Source organism: Asterias rubens, chromosome 14, assembly GCF_902459465.1.
Source record: "Asterias rubens chromosome 14, eAstRub1.3, whole genome shotgun sequence".
In the NCBI taxonomy this organism is placed as follows: Eukaryota; Metazoa; Echinodermata; class Asteroidea; order Forcipulatida; family Asteriidae; genus Asterias; species Asterias rubens.
Window position 1 is genome coordinate 9239669 of NC_047075.1, and position 17536 is coordinate 9257204.

At 40.3% G+C, this 17536-nt stretch overlaps 2 protein-coding genes and 1 non-coding gene across 11 annotated transcripts in view; 1 reads left to right on the top strand and 2 right to left on the bottom strand.

Moving 5' to 3' along the window:
• LOC117299095 (rho GTPase-activating protein 5-like) overlaps positions 1-4956 on the bottom strand; it is an 82473-nt gene extending 77517 nt beyond the window's left edge. For all 9 annotated transcript variants that reach the window (XM_033782528.1, XM_033782524.1, XM_033782527.1 and 6 more), the window contains exon 1: positions 4836-4956. The gene's annotated coding sequence lies outside the window, so the exon portion shown is untranslated. The remainder of the gene's footprint in view (positions 1-4835) is intronic.
• A 759-nt stretch (positions 4957-5715) lies between these two features.
• Positions 5716-5788, top strand: Trnar-acg. The gene has a single exon. It is a non-coding gene; the product is annotated as a tRNA-Arg (tRNA).
• Positions 5789-7610: 1822 nt separating this feature from the next.
• On the bottom strand, positions 7611-17527 carry LOC117299298 (microfibrillar-associated protein 1-like). The gene is made up of 10 exons (XM_033782796.1): positions 17426-17527; positions 16109-16225; positions 15290-15341; positions 14062-14232; positions 12620-13009; positions 10815-10923; positions 10351-10520; positions 9905-10064; positions 8462-8551; positions 7611-7933 (listed from the first exon to the last, which is right to left on the bottom strand). The coding sequence occupies exons 2-10, from the start codon at positions 16191-16193 to the stop codon at positions 7751-7753; spliced, it is 1410 nt and encodes a 469-aa protein (XP_033638687.1). The 5' UTR covers positions 16194-16225; positions 17426-17527; the 3' UTR covers positions 7611-7750.
• Between the last annotated feature and the right edge of the window lie 9 nt (positions 17528-17536).

A 17536-nucleotide genomic window follows, 5' to 3' on the forward strand; every position in this document is an offset into this window, starting at 1 on the left:
ATTTTTAAATGTAAGCAGCGTATTTGACAGGTTTGCAGAAAAAGGGCGGCCATATTGCGCGTTCACCATGGATTTCCATTGTGACGCCATTTATTATCAAGTAGTAAGCACCGGAAGGTTAGCACGCCTTCTCTTGTGCTTGCGGTTAGAATTGCTGTGAAATGGAAATCGGCAGTAAGCACAAAAACAGTCGCTAAGCAGCCATTAAAAATGACCCCTTACTAGAGTATAGTGTAATGTAAAGTTTCAAATTACAGATCATGATTGTACAATTTGACAGAGCTCGACACATCTTGTATGTACATTGTATAATGGAAGTTCAGGTTTCTGCTCGAGTACACAATGATCCAGCATGAGCCACTCTGTACCATCATTGTGGTTTGCTCACTCATGCACGCTGCAATGGATTACTATGGAGTATCTAAATTACAATCTACAAGGAAACCTAGAGAAGATTGGCAATGTCTATAAAATGATACCATATGGACAGATTGCGTAGATTAGTATGCACTGTGTGAGCCAAGCCATACTATGCTCATTTTGTAACCGCCAGATTTAAAGGCAGTGGACACTATTGGTAATTTCTCAAAATAATTGTTGGCATAAAACTTACTTGGTTACGAGTAATGGGGAGAGGTTGTAATGATAGTATAAAACATTGTGAGAAACATCTCCCTCTGAACTTGAGTGACATGGTTTTCGAGTTTTCTTGAGTGACATAGTTAAATCTCGTACACATCTTAAAAACACAGTTGATCGCACGCTAAATGTTGTGTCAGCAAGTTTTTTTCACGTTTTGATTCTAGTCGCCCACATAAATTTTCCATTAAGTTTTGTGAGTTACATGTACAATGTTGTACACACAAGCCCTGCAGTGGATTCTTGTGGATTTTGCCTCGAAATTTGACTCTAATACACTATTCCTACTGGACACTATTGGTGATTGTCAAAGACCAGTCTTCTCTTGGTGTATCTCAACATGCATAAAATAACAAACCTGTAAAAATTTGAGCTCAATCGGTCATCGAACTCGCGAGATAATAACGAAAGAAAAAACACCCTTGTCAAACAAAGTTGTGTGCTTTTAGATGGTCGATTTCAGGAGACCTCAAATTCTAAATCCGAGGTCTTGAAATCAAATTCAATGGAAAATTACCTCTTTCTCGAAAACTGTGTCACTTATGAGAGAGCCATTTCTCACAATGTTTTATACTTCCAACCTCTCCCTATTACTCGTCACCAAGGAAGGTTTTATGATAATAGTTATTTTGAGGAAATTACCAATAGTGTCCACTGCCTTTAAAGACACTTGAAATGTTGAGTTATTGTCAGTGACCAGTACTCTCATTTGCAACAATAACAAATCTGTGAAAATTTTGGTTCTATTGATCATTGAAGTTGCAAGAAAACAATGACAGAAAAAATACAACTTGTGTGTGCTTTCAGATGCCTGAAAAGGGCTTCAAACATGAAGCCTTTTTCAGATTTAAATACAAAATGTGCTCTAATGAGAAATTCCCTCTTTCTCATAAACTACTGGAAGTGTAAGCTTATTGTTTCTCGCACATCCTTTCTCAATTAAAACATTACAATGCCCACCCAGACACCAGTCTCCAGACTGGTTGTCTAGGACTTGACAAGTTTACGACCATGTCACATTGACCATGTAGTGACCAAGTATAATCATCCAATTTTCCCACACTCATCATTCTTCTCTTATCTGCTGTAATCAACCTAGTGGATAATCAACAGACCCTCCTGGTTAGCCCAGTGCCAAATCTTACACCATGGCCAGATCATAGATATAGAATAGAATAACTAGATCGGCCGCGCGTACATACGCGGGTTCCGGCATGGGGGCTGCCATTGCCTATCTCCCGTGTACATTTTCTACGCGTTGCCGTCAGCATGTGACTTTTTGCCGTCAGCACGTGACATTAAGCGCGTCAAAGGCCTATCTCTCGTGTTCATTTTTGCGCGTCGCCTTTCGAACGTAAAATTTTTACCGCGTCCATGGCGAACAAATTTATTTTCTACACAGGTAATGGCGCGTATGTACGCGCGGCCGATCTAGTAATTTAATTCTATATCTATGGGCCAGATCCAGTGTTCTTCTATCTTCTCCTGCTACTACTCATGCCTTAAAACATGTTTGCTCATCTCTACACTTCAGTAGTCATCATTGTACAGCTATACTTGACAGTTGAACAGACTTTACTGTACGTGTAGCCTTTAAAAGATAGTTCAGTTTATCACAGTTTTTATTTGTACAAATGATATGCCTGCAATTCTATTTATGGAAAAAGTGACATTCATCTCCAGAGGGAGCAGCTCTCCATTGCTTGTAATACCAAGTATTTTTTTGTATGTACATGTAGTTTGCGATAATGACCATTTGAATGACCATTTTTAGTTTTTTTGACATTTTTTCATTGGGCTACTTACTTAATAATTTAAAGCAAAGAATCTGCGCTTATGGGAGTAGGGAACTCTGCTGCGCTCGTGTCAGGCGCTTTTCACGAGAATTTTGGCTTCTTCCCATTAACATGCAATCACGTTACTAGGCATTCTACGCTAACTAAGCTAGCGCTGAAACTTCGCATTTGGCATTTGGTCGCACTAAATACCGACAACTCACGACCCCTCACGACCCCTCACGACAACAATTTTTAAATGCACTTTAACAGAACATTTGAAAGTAATTCAACTGTAAAAAAGGTGTTTTTTGCCCCGAATTTAGTAACGAACGGAAATATTCACCCTGTTGTCTTTCGACGTACTTGGACGATTCTATTACACCGCAGGGGGCAAGGTAATTTCTGAGTGCTAAGTTTTATTTTTTCATTTTGGTTTTAGCTGCTGATTTAATTTCTTGTTAATTAACTAAGTCTGGAATTCGAAGTTAAAAGGGGAAACTTAAATATAATATTGTTCTAAACTCCATGAAATACATTTAAAAAAAGGTAAATAATCATCTTGCATAATGTATCCCCCCTGCGGTATATTAGAATCGTCCAAGTACGTCGAAAGACAACATGGCGGATATTACTGTTTGTTACTAAATTCGGGTAAAAAACACTTTTTTTACAATTAAAAATAAAATAAATTCATCAGATTGAAAATGATTTGGGTATATATTACTCTTGGGCATATATTTAACGGTTGACTTATAAAAGGTTCAAATGTTCTGTTAATGTGCATTTAAAAATTGTTGTCGTGAGGGGTCGTGAGTTGTCGGTATTTAATGCGACCCATTTGCCCTGCAAGCGGAGAAAAGTAACCATAGGCGCAGAATTGAGCGATAGGCAGAGCTAGCCATGAAATTGGGCCCAGGTCAGCTATGTTTGCAGGGCAGTCACTATGAGCATTTTGGTAACGGACACTTCCTTGGCTTTAAACATAACATATGTAGTTGAAGACACTACAACATGATACCGTTTTGTTTTTCAGTTTAGGACTTTTGTGTCCGATCTGCAGTGCATCAACAATCAAGCACCCTTGGCCTTACATTTTACAACCTCGCTTAAAAGGAACACATTGCCTTGGATCGGTCGAGTTGGTCTATAAAAAGCGTCTGTAACAGTTTGTTATAAAATATGGGTAGAAAGATGTTGTAAAAGTAGAATACAATGATCCACACAAACATGCCTCTGGTAGCCGATTTCACGAAACGCTAGGATTAATCCTATCTCGAGTTTGGACGAGTAACTCGTCCTAACTTAGGATTAATCTTAAGGTCTGCATGCTACAGTGCAGGGTTGGGTCTCTTCCTAAGTCCTAAGATTAATCTTAAGTTAGGAAGAGTTTAGTGAAATCGACGGCTTGAGAGTTATCAACTGAAATGTGGTCAGGTCAGGCATCTTCAGTAATTTGGCCAAAAGTTTTAGTCAGTGCAACCGGGACAACTGACAAAATGTAGAGTCCGAGTCCATATCGAAGCCCGGTTCATACTTCCTTTGCAATACAAATTTTGACAGCTAAAATGTGTTCAACTCCTGCGAATCATTCGCTGCGACGGGGAACACCTGTGACCTGCCGAGCACCCACACACGTCAAAACTCACATCGCATTCAGACAGAGAGGAAGTCTGAACCAGGCTTCACACACAGTCACTCACACACACAGAGAAGATTCGACAGAGCAACAATGACATAAAGTGTAAATTTTTCACTGCAGTTTCACTCTCTCCTCTCCAGAAATTTACATTTCACAGTGCCAAAACAGTTGGTAAATTATGCTGGCCTCCCTTCTCCCTTTATTAAATATATTGCTGCTTCGCGGGCAAGTAAAAAGTCCAATCATCATCAGGAAGTGAGAGATGATATTTCGAATAGAAACTTGTAGGGATTGCTAAAAATTAGTTGTTTTTGTTTGTGTATGTGGTGTCCTTCCCCATGCATATAACATGTACAAAAATATTGCAAATACTCAAATTACATCATCAATCACCAGCCACATTTTGAACTCACTCAGTAGTCAGTCAGGTTCTGACTTGTCTGAACTGAACTGTTTGAAAAACATAGTTTTTTAAACTACTTTTATATTATCATACAAACTCAACACAATCACATAATGAATGAGCGAAATAAACTGCAAAAGGAACAGGATCACCGTTTAAAATGAAAGTATTGGTTGCAGTTTGTAAGTTGCATTTATAAACACCAACATCATGACCAAAAGGCAAAGCCCACCATCACACCATCATACGAAATCAATGATAAAGTCACCCCCCAAAAAACACAAGAAACTCTACACCAAATCAAACATTTAAATTTACCAGTTACGATTGTAAACAATTCTATTTTACGAAACTGAAAGAATACTGTGATACTTACAAAATAATATGTCCGCCCAGCTCAGCGGTAGCTTCTGTTACTTAGGAAGAAACAGCCATCAGGAAGTAAAATCCAGCATAGATTTTTATTTCAGCAGAGACCAAAATACAACGTTATTGCAGTTCGGTAAATTTTAACTGGTTTCCTGTATGTACGCACTATATACTCCTACCAGAGCGCGGGACACCAGCGATGCTGTTCAGAACGCCATTTTTAACGTGTGTGCTGTGTGAACAGGCAGGCTACTTGAGTTTAGCTGTGAAGTGCACCCGAAAACCACGCCCAAATCTCGATAATTCCTCAAATTTTCCCTTTCATCATTCAGATAACAAGTCCTAGATTTATGAATTATAGCTGGTGATTTTTATGAAAAGATAGTCTTTCATCTGTTTCAAATCCAACTAATTCTATATTTTGAAGTTAGGCAAGGGAAAATTCACTGACTTCCGCATAATGTTAGAAAAATATGAAACGGCCATTTTGATTAGTCAACTAAACTGGATTTTATCAGACCGAAAATTGTAGCTATTACCCTTTCTATTGACGACAAGAGATAATGATTTGTACACAATTTCGTTGTTTGGGTAAAAAAAATTGTATTGTGTGACCAAAATGTGTTTTGTAAAGTAAATAAATTGTAATTTAACTATCTGGAAAGTGTCACACATTCTGAGTGGCCAATCAACGGCAGACGGGACACGATAGTAGCAAAAAATTTACGAAAATCATATTTTTAGTCAAACATAGAAGCAGTTATCATCTAAATCAGTTATTTGAATTCATTTGCATCTTAACTAAGGATGAAATGCATTAAAAAAAAAAATTAAATTATTATTAAATTATCTATAAATAATTGTTTACGAACTGAATTACTTCAACCGGTCTTGTGGCCCAATGGATAAGGCATCTGACTACGAATCAGGGGATTCCAGGTTCGAGTCCTGGCAAGATCGAATAGTATTTTTTTAACTTTTTAATAAATGTATTTTTTATTCAGCATTAATCCGTAACTTGTTACTCTTTTTTTTTTTTTTTTTTTTTACATTAAATTTTCATCTTCCACCTATGCTTAAGGCCGGGTGGACTTGCAGGCGCCAGCACGACTCTCCGTGCACTGCCTGCGTGAAATGCATACGGCAAACTCTGGTACAAACTTCTTCTGATAGCGCCCTCTTGTGAATCATCCTCCTCTCCCACATGAATAAGCCGGTGTTGCGGTTTCAACTTTCCGCCGTGTTCAGTTTTCCGAATGACCAATATTATTAATACGGTAACATTACGTCATGCGATGCCTGCGCACAGCAAGCGAAAGTAGTCCATTTTTAGTGCCGTATTGAGTCATCCATGTTACGCCAGTCTCCGTGTAGCTGTCATGGCGGTGTCCACGAGTACAACGAGCGGCGAACGCGTGGATCGTATTATGAGAGAATTTGGTGTGAAGACCAAGCAAATTATCCTGTATTTAACCAGTGGTACATATACCCATGGAGGAAGAAAATAGACTCAGCCTCCATGATATACCGAAGGAGCGTCAGAGAATCAGAAGAATTTGTTTATTATTCTGGTTTAGTTTATTAAATTTATTTATTACCGTTATTTATTTAATTTTTTTAGTTTACTTATTTTTATTTCACTGAACTACAGTACTCGCTAGGGTACTCGCGGCGGTATTTTTGTCTGGCTACGTCACCCGGAAAACTGAACACGCCGGAAAGCTAAAACCGTTCGAACAACGTGCTGAAATTTCCGGCTAGGGCACCCGGAAAACTGAACACGCCGGAAGACTGAAACCACCACACCTGTCTCTGGCGTTTTTCACGAGCCTCGAAGAATGACGTCAGACGTTCAGGCTAATACTTCAACCGCTTCATCAGGTCTTAGGAGGGCAGTATAACGGCTGCCGATCGGTCAGTATAACGGCTGCCAATCGGTCAGTATAACGGCTGCCGATCGGTCAGTATAACGGCTGCCGATCGGTCAGTATAACGGCTGCCGATCGGTCCGTAGAGCGCCTCAGTCACAGCACACATAAAATGGACGACAATAAAATAACCACTTGAAAGACCAAAATGTAATTATTTACAAAACCTGGATTTTATTTGAAACTGGAGAATCTGATGTAGGCCTAATTTTCAAAAAGGAGCAAATATTGAAAACCTGTGGCAGATTTATTCACAGATTGAAACATTTTTAAATGACCATAAAGACAGAGTTCCTTTTTATACAGTCCTAATAATAAGCATAGAAAATTCCTGCTTACCCAAAAAAAGTTACTTGTGACTGACATATGCAAGGGTTTCTTGTTGGTTTGGCGGCAAATTGATTTTCTAGAGCACTGCTTTTTGGGGGAAAAAATTGCTATATTTTATAGAGCTGCTTAAACAAGGGAATAAAAGGGTAGCGACGAGTCCGTTAAACGGCCGTTTAAAACCGGCAGGGTAGTTGCCGTGTGATAAAAACCTGAGCCAAAGGCGAGGGACTTTATCGCACAGCAAAAACCCTGCAAGGTTTAAACGGCCATTTAAGAACAAGTCACTACTCTTTTATTCCCATTCATAAATGCCTTTTTGGTTAAAAGGCGTACTTAAGTAAGAAACTCTGTAAAACTTATCCGTTTCCGACGTGCTCAATCCAAATCAACAGTTTCCAAGGACATGTTGCCACCTACTCCTGGGGCTCAAACGGTGTTGCCCCTTCACAGTCCATAAGGGTGTAGGCATAGAGCAGAATGCACTACCTTTCCAAATTTTCACAAAGCAATTACTGTAAATTGCCTTGCTCAAGGGAACAAGTGTCATAACCGGGATTCGAAACCCACACTCTGCTGCTGACAACACCAAAGCTTGGGCTCGGCTACGATGCACTCTTTTGAGACGCTCCCTTACTTTCAAAATTATTCTTTAACTAAGACGACACTATGTAGTGGCATTTCGTCCTTTTGTAGGTTTTTCAAAAGTCTGTTTCATTCCTCCTGCAGCGTTGGTCTGGAATTTGCGAGTGATTGCCGTGTCTTGCATCCAGGGTGCGTCAACCTCCGTTGTGTCCTGATCAACGAGATGGGTGTATTTCGTCCGGCCTGATCGACCAAAGTTCTTGACCTATGAAGCAATAATGGATGAAGGAGAAAGGGTCAAATCAATTCATCATAAGGGAGCTGGAATTATCGCAGGCATAACATTTGAAAAAACCCACAAATTAAATTATTTATTCAGGCAAACTAAATTCTGATAAGTCGGTCAATGGCAACAACAGTGTGAAAGTAACCAGGCATGCAACTCTTCAGCGGAAAAAAAAACGCAGAGAAACAAAATTTTCCCCATTTTGTCCTCATATTTGGCCCTTAAACTTCTGGTTGCAAATTTTAAGGCCAAACAAAACTTGAGTCACAGGTCTTCATTATAAGTTATAAGAAAAATATAGCGCTTCTGCGTCCCATATCCAATAGGTTTTTATCACCACTCCATTCTGCAAATCTGACTGGAGTAGCGCATACTTGAAGATAAGTAGAACTATAACATGATGGCCCCTTCAAAGGTTTCCACCTTTGCCATCTCAACAATGTGTACATTAAGCGCACAAGAGCGCAAGCACACACTAAGACCGTAGTAAACGGTGAAGACCTTTACCTGCATAACTTTGGGCAAGACAGTTTTGTCAAAGTGATCTTCCAGAGTTGGTTTGGCAACATCTCGCTGGAAGACGTCGGCATCTTCGTCCTAGAGGAATGGGGGAGGAAATAAATAATTGTTAAAATAGCAAAGATTTTGATGAGATCCTGTACTGATGGCCAGTCTGGGTCAAATTTCATGGCTCTGCTTACCGTAGCAAAGGACCAAGGAATTCTGCACTTACGTCACCTATTTAACAGGTTAGCGGGGAATTTTGGCTTGTGCTCGTGCATACTCTACGTTACTAGGCATTCTACGCTTACACAGTTATCACAGAAATTCGCCGCTTGCTTGCACGGCGGCAGAGAATGGTTACCATAAGCGCAGAATTTGGCAGTAAGCACTGTACAAATTATGAAATTGGGCCCTGGTAAAAAGCTAGCAAAGGTCCACACTGTTCTTATATAACCTACTCAGTCTACTTGGACGGACATTAAAGGCAGTTGACACTTTTGGTAATTACTCGGAGCATAAAACCTCACTTGGTAGCGAGTAATGGGGAGCTGTTGATAGTATAAAAAGCAGAAGCTCCAACAGTGTCCCAGCTTCAAACGTGCTCTAAAACCCACCTTTTTGCCTCTTCGTAGCTGCTCATCTTTATCTTTGTTCTGTCTTTTTCCCTCTTCATTCCTTCTCAGCGCCTTGTATCCTTTGGCAATTTGGCGCTTTATAAATACTGTTATTATTATTTATTATTATTATAAAGCGTTGTGAGAAACTACCCTCTCTCTGAAGTAATGCAGCTTTCGAGAAAGAAGTAATTTGATTTCGAGACCTCAGATTTAGAATTTGAGGTCTCGAAATCAAGCATCTGAAAGCACGCAACTTCGTGTGGCAAGGGTGTTTTTTCATTCATTATTATCTCGCAACTTCGACGACCGATTGAGCTCAAATTTTCACAGGTTTGTTATTTTATGCATACGTTGAGACACACCAAGTGAGAAGACTGGTCTTTGACAATTACCAAAGGTGTCCAGTGTCTTTAACAATACCATACATTATTCAAATCTACATCACATTGTTCAAACATAGACCTTTTCGCAAATACCCATTTCGCAAGCACTAAGTGTTTTACTATTGAATGAGGTTGAGTTGCATGCTGGTCTAGCTAGCGATCATATTGCTAGCAAGGCCAGCATGCACCTCATTCCTAGCCTAACACGCATGTACCAAGAGTGCGTTTTTTGCGGCTGTAACCAATAATTGTTTCTGACGTCATAACCAAAACGGTAACCGAGCTCACAACTCGGTTATCGTTCAGTCTGAACAGCAGAGCCAACGACCAACAACCGAAACAGTTTTTGGTTGGGTTCGCCAAAACGCACTCCGAGTATTTGCGATAAGGTCTATGTTGACACTTAACAGACGCCACCAACTGTCCACATTTGACTAGTCTCTTACCATAAAGAAAGCTCCGCGATGGTAGTATCGCTGTAGGAACTTGTATCGACCTTTGGTCGCTTTGTTGGTGACTATGCGTGGATTGACCCGCAGCTCGTTGCGTCTCTCTTCCTCTGTCATGTTACGTAGTCGTTCTGCTTCGGCTAAATCTTTCTGGATTCTGCACATAGCAAGAACAAAAAAATATAGGATTTGAGGCATTGGTTTGCGGTAACACCATGTGTGTATCTACTTGCCAGGTAGAGTTTGTTCTTAGATTGTTTGGGTGTTAAGGAGACTTTTTAGTTCTGAAAAGAACTGTCCTGCCTTTTAACTACAACCCGGGCGGAAGGTATTACCTTTTCAGTGGCTAGTCCAGTGCTTAAGTTCGCTTTTCCGATTCCGAGAGTCCTTGGCTTCACAACAATAACAAATAAAATGAAATAAAACAAAAAACTGATACGTACTGTTCCCGTAGTTCTCTGTCTCGTTTTATCCTCTTGAGTTCTCTAACCTGCCAAGCCTCGTACTCCTCTTCGTCATTTTCATCGTCAGTGTTGACAACATTGAGGTTGAGTTCCTTAACCGACGATTCCACCTGCAACTCTAGCTCCTGCTTGTTTGTCCTCTCAACCAACTATGAGGCAAACAAAGGTCAAAGTTGAATTTAGAATAATTGGCGCAATCTTCGAAGCTGCCCTTTTTTCTAAAGATCACGCTGTGCCAGAGCTATTCTTCACAAAATTCAAAATCATGCAACGAAACAAAAATTTTGCATCGTCACAAAACTTTACACCGTGCAAATCTTAAAAAAAGGGACAACTTCTAAGACTGCTGTCATTAACTGCACATAATGACATACAACTAAATATTGACATACAACAGAGCTTCATCTTTGAGAGGGCGAAGCTATTTTCATTTAATTTCTTACTCTGAGTGTTTCTTTCCGTCTTTCTTCAATCTTGACTTTATTCATTTCCTCAATTTCTTTCTCCTTCTGTGCTGCTAATTCCTTCTCCTGGACAGTCACTCTGTCTTTCCTGAAGATGAGAAAAAAAGAAAAGAAAAAAAACAGATGATTTTGAGACCAATTAAGAACTCAATTTGTGGATGTGAAGTTATTAACGAAGAGTCACCTAGATCAAATAAAGGAAAAGTAGTAGTCTAGGCCGATTTTCTTCTTTCTGCCCGGAACAGTTCTTTTCCAGAGGGTGTTCGTCCCCTCGCTCAATTTTTTAAATTTTATATTTTTACTAAGGGAATCAATGTGTGGTGAAGTGGTTTTCAACTAGTGGTTTAATCCCAACGAGGTCTGGTTCTTGATAATTTTACCGAAGTCGAGGTAAATTATAAAGAACCAGGCCTCGGCAGGTTTAAACCACTAGTTGAAAACCGATTCAACACACTTTGATTCCCAGTCTAGAATATCTTTTCGGTCAAAAACATCATCACTTTTTGGTCAAAAAGTAAAATAAATGCAAAAATTATAATTGTTAAATAATTTCTTTCAAAACAACACCCCTCCTGCTATGAAATGGTAAAGCCTTCCGCCGCCCTCGAGTAAACAATCCAAACTATTATTGTTAATGTGCACGTTATATCTTTAGACTTACTTTTACTTTTTGATTTTACTGACTTGTCTCTGTAATTCGGATTACCTTTTGCTGTTTACTTTCCTTTTTGCTTCTGTTTTTAAGGGAAGATACACGTTTGGTAATAACTCAAAACAAATATTAACTTAAAAACTGACTTGGTAACGAGCATTGGAGAGCTGTTGATAGTATAAAACATTGTGGGAAACGACTCCCTCTGAAGTAATGTAGTTTTTGAGAAAACTGTAATTTCCCACTAAAATAATAAAAGACTTCTAGCTAGAAGTCTTTTATTCCTATCTGAAAGCACACAAATTCGTCCAACAAGGGTGTTTTCTCTTTCATCATTTTCTCGCAACTTAGATGACCAATTGAGTCCAAAATCTCACAGGCTTGTTATTTTATGCTTATGTTGGGATACACCAAGTGAGAACACTGGTCTTTGACAATTACCAAACGTGTACAATGCCTTTAATCTGTGAAGCGCCTCCAGGCCCTTGAATAAGGTGCTCTATAAATATATTATTAATATTATTAATATTATTTAAAGGGGCTAGTGTTAAAGGTGACACCTGCGGGTCTTTGAGGAATCAGCCCCTGGACTCTGATCTTTCTTACACTGAAACCAACCTTGCAACAAAAACAGGCTTTAAGCTTACCAGAACAGGGTTACCAGCCAAAATACTACCTCACATGTAAAATTTGTAACTGGTATCCTGCCCATTTATGCTAAGCAGAAATATATTTAGCACATTTTGTGCTTTTAAAAGCAGCTCTATAAAAATTCAAGCCCTGATCTTTCTAACCCTACCAACCTTGCAACAAAGACCGGTTATAACCACAGTCCCGACTCCTCCTCTTCCTTATCGTCCTCCTTGACCCCTAGAAGCCCCTCATCCTCTCCAAACACCCTTTGAAATCTACTCCAATTTCATGACTCTGCTTTATCAGGGAGTTCCAACCTCACACGGGGCTATTTCACCACAGGTCAGCAGGGAATTTTGGTCATGTGCGCTTGTGTACTCCACAACACTAGGCATTCTACGATAACAGCTAGCGTAGAAATTTGGTGCTTGCAGTGCAAGAGAAGAATTCGGTGGTAAGTAAAGCCATGAAATTGGGTCCTGATCTTTCCGAAACTAACCTTGCAACAAAGACCGGTTTTAACCGCGGTCCAGACTCCTCCTCCGAATCCGTATACTCCTCATACTCCGACGAGGCTTCCTCGTCATCCTCATCCGCCGCTTCCTTATCAGACTTATCGTCCTCCTCGACCCCTAGCAGCTCCTCGTCCTCTCTAACCACCCTCACCTTCGCCCGGTCACGCATCATCGCTCGTCGTCTCTCGATCTCGTCTTCGTCGAGTTCCTCCTCCTCGTCTGAGCTACTCTCCTCGGCCTCCATGCGGTGGATGACGTGACGATGACGACGAGATGGATAGTCCTCCTCGCTGTCCTCGTCCATCTCTTCCTCCGGTTCCATCTCGCCATCGTCGAGGACCTCGGGACCATCAACGCGACGGTGTCTTGCGATTCTGTTGAGTAAATTTTGTTTCAAATTTCAGGGTATCTGTGCTTCCTTTAAAAAGTTAAACGTGAGACTTTTAAAGACCCTTTTAACAACTTTTGACCAGTTTTTTAAAGGCATAATGTTTGGTCCATGGAAAAAAGTACGAACATTTCTTTAAGGCACTGAACACGTTTGGTAATTGTCAAAGAACAGTTGTCTGACTTGGTGTATCCCACCATATGCATAAAATAACAAACCTGTGAAAATTTGGACTCAATGCTCAATTGGTCATTGAAGTTGCAAGAAAATGATGAAAGAAAAAGCAACCTTGTTGTACAAAATAGTGTGCTTTCAGATAGGAATAAAGTAAGGCTTCTGGCTAGAAGTCTTTTATTATTTTAGCGAGAAATTACCTCTCAAAAACTATGTTACTTCAGAGGGAGTCGTTTCTCACAATTTGTGCATACTATCAACAGCTCTCAGTTGCTCGTTACCAAGTAAGGTTGCCTGCTAATATATGTTTTGAGTAATTACCAAACGTGTACAGTGCCTTTGCATTGGTATCAGGCCTGTATGCTTCGTTTTTGTAAGGGCAAGGGCACCAAGGCATTTACTCTTTGGCAAAGGGCACCCTATGAGGAAATTGTAAATTTCTACTGGAGCATTTCAAGGGCACCAAGGCAATGGCAAGGGGCAACGGAGGCAATCGGAAGTATCAGGCCTGTGGTATGTTTATTGTGAAATTTTCTATTGTACAAGAACTAGTTGTTATTATAGCAAAACTAACAAGTTTGAAGGGTATCTGCACACTTTCAAAAGTCAAGTTTGAAACAAACTTTCAAGACCCTTTTAATGCTACCCTAGCCTGAACATCTGACGCCACACTCCGGGGCCTGTGAATTAGCCTTGGGCCTACGTCAAGATACTGACAGTCAGAAAAGCAAACTGTAATCAAAACTAATTTCGATTTCAAGTTAACTCTGTTGACCCAATTTTTTTGAAGAAACAAACAATCAAACATTTCAAACATTTGACTGTTCAGACTGGGCCATAAATGAGACATTTTTGTGTACCTACCTTTCGACAACATCACCTTCGATTTCTTGCTCGCGCTCACGAAGCCGCCTTAGTCTGGAATCTGCCTCTTCATCTACTGATGCTGTGACTGTGGGAGGTTTGGATTTACGCACGAAGGCAACCTCAACCTCATTGTCTTCCTCATCGCTACTGTCGGGCGCATAGTCTGGCCTACGGAGCAACGACGACAACAAAAACAGAAAATATAATTAGATGTTGCAAGCTGCTTACCAACCTAAAGGACCTATGGTATAAATAAACAATTAGTTCATGGTTGGGGCCCAATTTCATGGCTCTGCTTACTGTAAGCAAAGAAGTGGGGCTTGCGGAAGCAGGGAATTCCGCGCTTACCTCAAGCGTATTTCATGGGTTAGCAGGGAATTTTGGCTTAGTGCGAGTGCACGTTCTCCACACTACTAGGCATTCTACCCTTGCACTGCTAGCGCAGAAATCTTGCGCTTTCACATAAGTGGAGAATGGTGATCTTAAGCGTAGAAAGCTGCGGTAAGCAGGGCCATGAAATTTGGCCCAAATGTTTTGATCCATTGATAGCAAAGTCTTTCTCTGGAAAACCTCCATCTTCTGAATCTGAACCTGAACTATATACATTGTAGTCAGCAAAGCATCTTAATGGAAGCATCACACCAACTTTATGTAGAGAAGACAATGAAGTAATTGAGTTGTAAACGTGGGATGAAAAACCCCTATTGACCCAATTCACCTGACGTCATCATCAGAATAATCTTGCAGGCACTATTTTGGTGGTCAATGGCAACGTGTGTTATTCAGTGAACTGCGATATAAGGCGATGCATCGTTTACACGTAAACATATTGACCACCAACATGGTGAGCGTGGCATCAGTCGCCGCATGTGACACGCGTGCAAGGGGTCAGTAGGGCAAAATCCATGCAGCCAGGTTGGGACTGAAAAATCCAGTCCACATGCTAGGCTCCGGTCCAGGTATCGAACCGGGGTCCACAGAGGTGAAAGTAATGGAGAGAAAATACTGAGAAACCACTACTCTGGAATGATTTACCTCTTAATGATTCGAATCCGCAACATTTCTAGTCTTAATACTTTCAAGATTAAGTTGAAAACCACAGTGTTTAATCTCGCCGATTGGTCTATTTGTCTTATTTGCCTTGCTGTGTGTGGTTCCCCCTTCTGTGCGCCTTGAGCACCTCATTTTGGCGCCCTATAAATATTATTAAGCCAACCTGACTTACCTTTTTCCCGTGACATATCTTTTGACTTTGACTTTCTGCATGCTCATCTCACCTAGAACGAAAATAAAAGTTGCAGAAATAATGTTAATATAAAGGCAAGTTAACTTGAGGCAACCATTTTGATTTTAACATGTACAAATGTAGGCAGGGTCGTGGCTGGTGAATGAAACTTATAATTTTCTTGCCCCCACCCAAAAAGAAGGGGTACAAAAGTGGATATTGCAAACAAAAACCGGGGTCGATTTCAGGACTAACTCCAGATAAGACTATTCTTAACTCTTCATGAAATCCACCACTGTGTCATCTGAGCGCCTACACGCATGTAGGTCTATACTTTGTTTTTGAAAGGGCAAGGGCACCGAAGCTTTTTCTCCTTGGTAAACTTGTAGTTTGTGCATCGTGTTGTCAATTGATGGTACGTGTTTTCTGAAATGAACGACAGCAATCAGATCCCGATCGTGGCCAAATGAAATCTAGCAAATATCTAGTCTTGTCAAACTTACTATTTTTAAAGCTTTACTAAAAGTTTCTTTGGGATTTTGCCACTGTACCCTCAGGAACAAATGTTAAACTCGCCTGGCTGGCTAGTGAGAAAGGGTTTTGACTCTGCTAATAAGGGCACCCTATATATGATGAAATTGTAGGGTTTTGACTAGAGCATTTTAAGGGCACCTAGGTAATGAGCAGGGGACATAGAGGCATCACCTTCAGTGTCTCCATTAAGTGTCGGGCCTTCCCCGCAATTTTTGTTCTTAACTGCACATTAAAATTGCCATCCTCAAAAATTGTCCTGATGTTTTTTTAAGGATTCATACGTACCCTTCTCATTCATGAAGGGGATGGCACCCGCCGTAGACTGGATGAGTGCATTCTTTGCAGCAGCTATCTCTGATGGAGTAGTCATTGTGTTTGCTCCTGGCTTAACCCTCCTCTAAGCTGTGAAGCAAAACAAAACATAGTCGTTAAAGGGTTTGGGTAATTTTTTTTCCTTCTAATTCTACAACATGAAGACAAACGTTACCTGCATCGTTATTTCTAAAAATATCTGGAGCACTATTTTTAGACAAACCCCAAATAATGATTTCTATTTTAGTTTAAGGAGTAGTGCACCCCAGTTAAAGGATCTAGCGATTTAGATGTTTTTCTTTTATTAATAATAATTAACAATAATTTTGTGCCGTTGCTATAGACAAAACCAGGCGTGCACTGGGCGCACAGGTATATTGAGCACCGCGCGCCACTGCAACTTTGAGTATGAACTGGGCTTTACCATGTTTACACTACAGTGCACCTTTTCCCTTCAATGCCTAGATTGTGCACAAAAAGACACCGCAGTTGGTATTTTTTCAATAGAGGGCGCTACCAATTTTGTGTCGTCGGATTGGTCTATATATATCCACTGCTTTTTTTTACACAAAATTCCATGGACTCTGAGGAGACTCGTGCGCCTTAACTTACAATTAAATAACAGTTGTTCTAACACATCATAGTTCATACATGATTATTGCTTAGTTGATTTTGCTGAGAATGGCCGAAAGGCACTGACATAAACGTGGCAAGGAAAAGGGAGCTGAAGTCCGGTTCATACTTTCTGCAAATTCAAAGCCAAATTTGACGTCACACTCATTCATAATATAACATGGATGGACGGCTATTTGATTTATTTTCACAGCGAATGTTTCGCAGGAGTTGACCACAGCTCAACGGACAACTGTTTACGGTACGCTTTATTCGTTGTGTGCCATCAAAATTAGTATAGTATCGCATTCGCAGTAAACTCAGTAACTGGGGCGCTGTTCGAAATTTTGACATTCTCGAGTTCGACCGAGGGCGAGAATCGAAATTTCTCAGAAAGTCAAAATTTCGAAAAAAGGAGTACAGTGCCCCAGTTACTGGATCTACATTCGCAGGGAGTATAAACTGGGCTTTACCATGTTTACACTACGGTGCCCCTTTTCCCTACCAATGCCTTTCGGCCATTCAACAAAATTAATTCCGGCCGGCGGATTGCTTGACCGTACGATCGATTGATGCAGTTCAGTTTTTCTTCAGTAGAAAGTAAAAAGTGTAAAACAATCAGATAATATTATTATAATTATAAATTTCCAACCCAAAATTGATAAACAGCATACTCACATATATTTGCCCAACTTTGGGTTAAATTCTCTGTCTGGAAAGATACAGACAACAGGTTTCTGCACAGTGTTTTTACAGCATCTTCAACACCAAGCTGGCAAATTGTGTGAT

Excerpts from the sequence above, each read along its gene's own strand:
- LOC117299298 (XM_033782796.1), bottom strand. The coding sequence starts at position 16,193 with ATGACTACTCCATCAGAGATAGCTGCTGCAAAGAATGCACTCATCCAG. Across the intron at positions 10,065-10,350 it reads GACAGAGAACTACGGGAACA|AATCCAGAAAGATTTAGCCG; the intron begins GTACGTATCAGT and ends TGCTATGTGCAG. Across the intron at positions 8,552-9,904 it reads ATCGCGGAGCTTTCTTTATG|GACGAAGATGCCGACGTCTT; the intron begins GTAAGAGACTAG and ends CCATTCCTCTAG.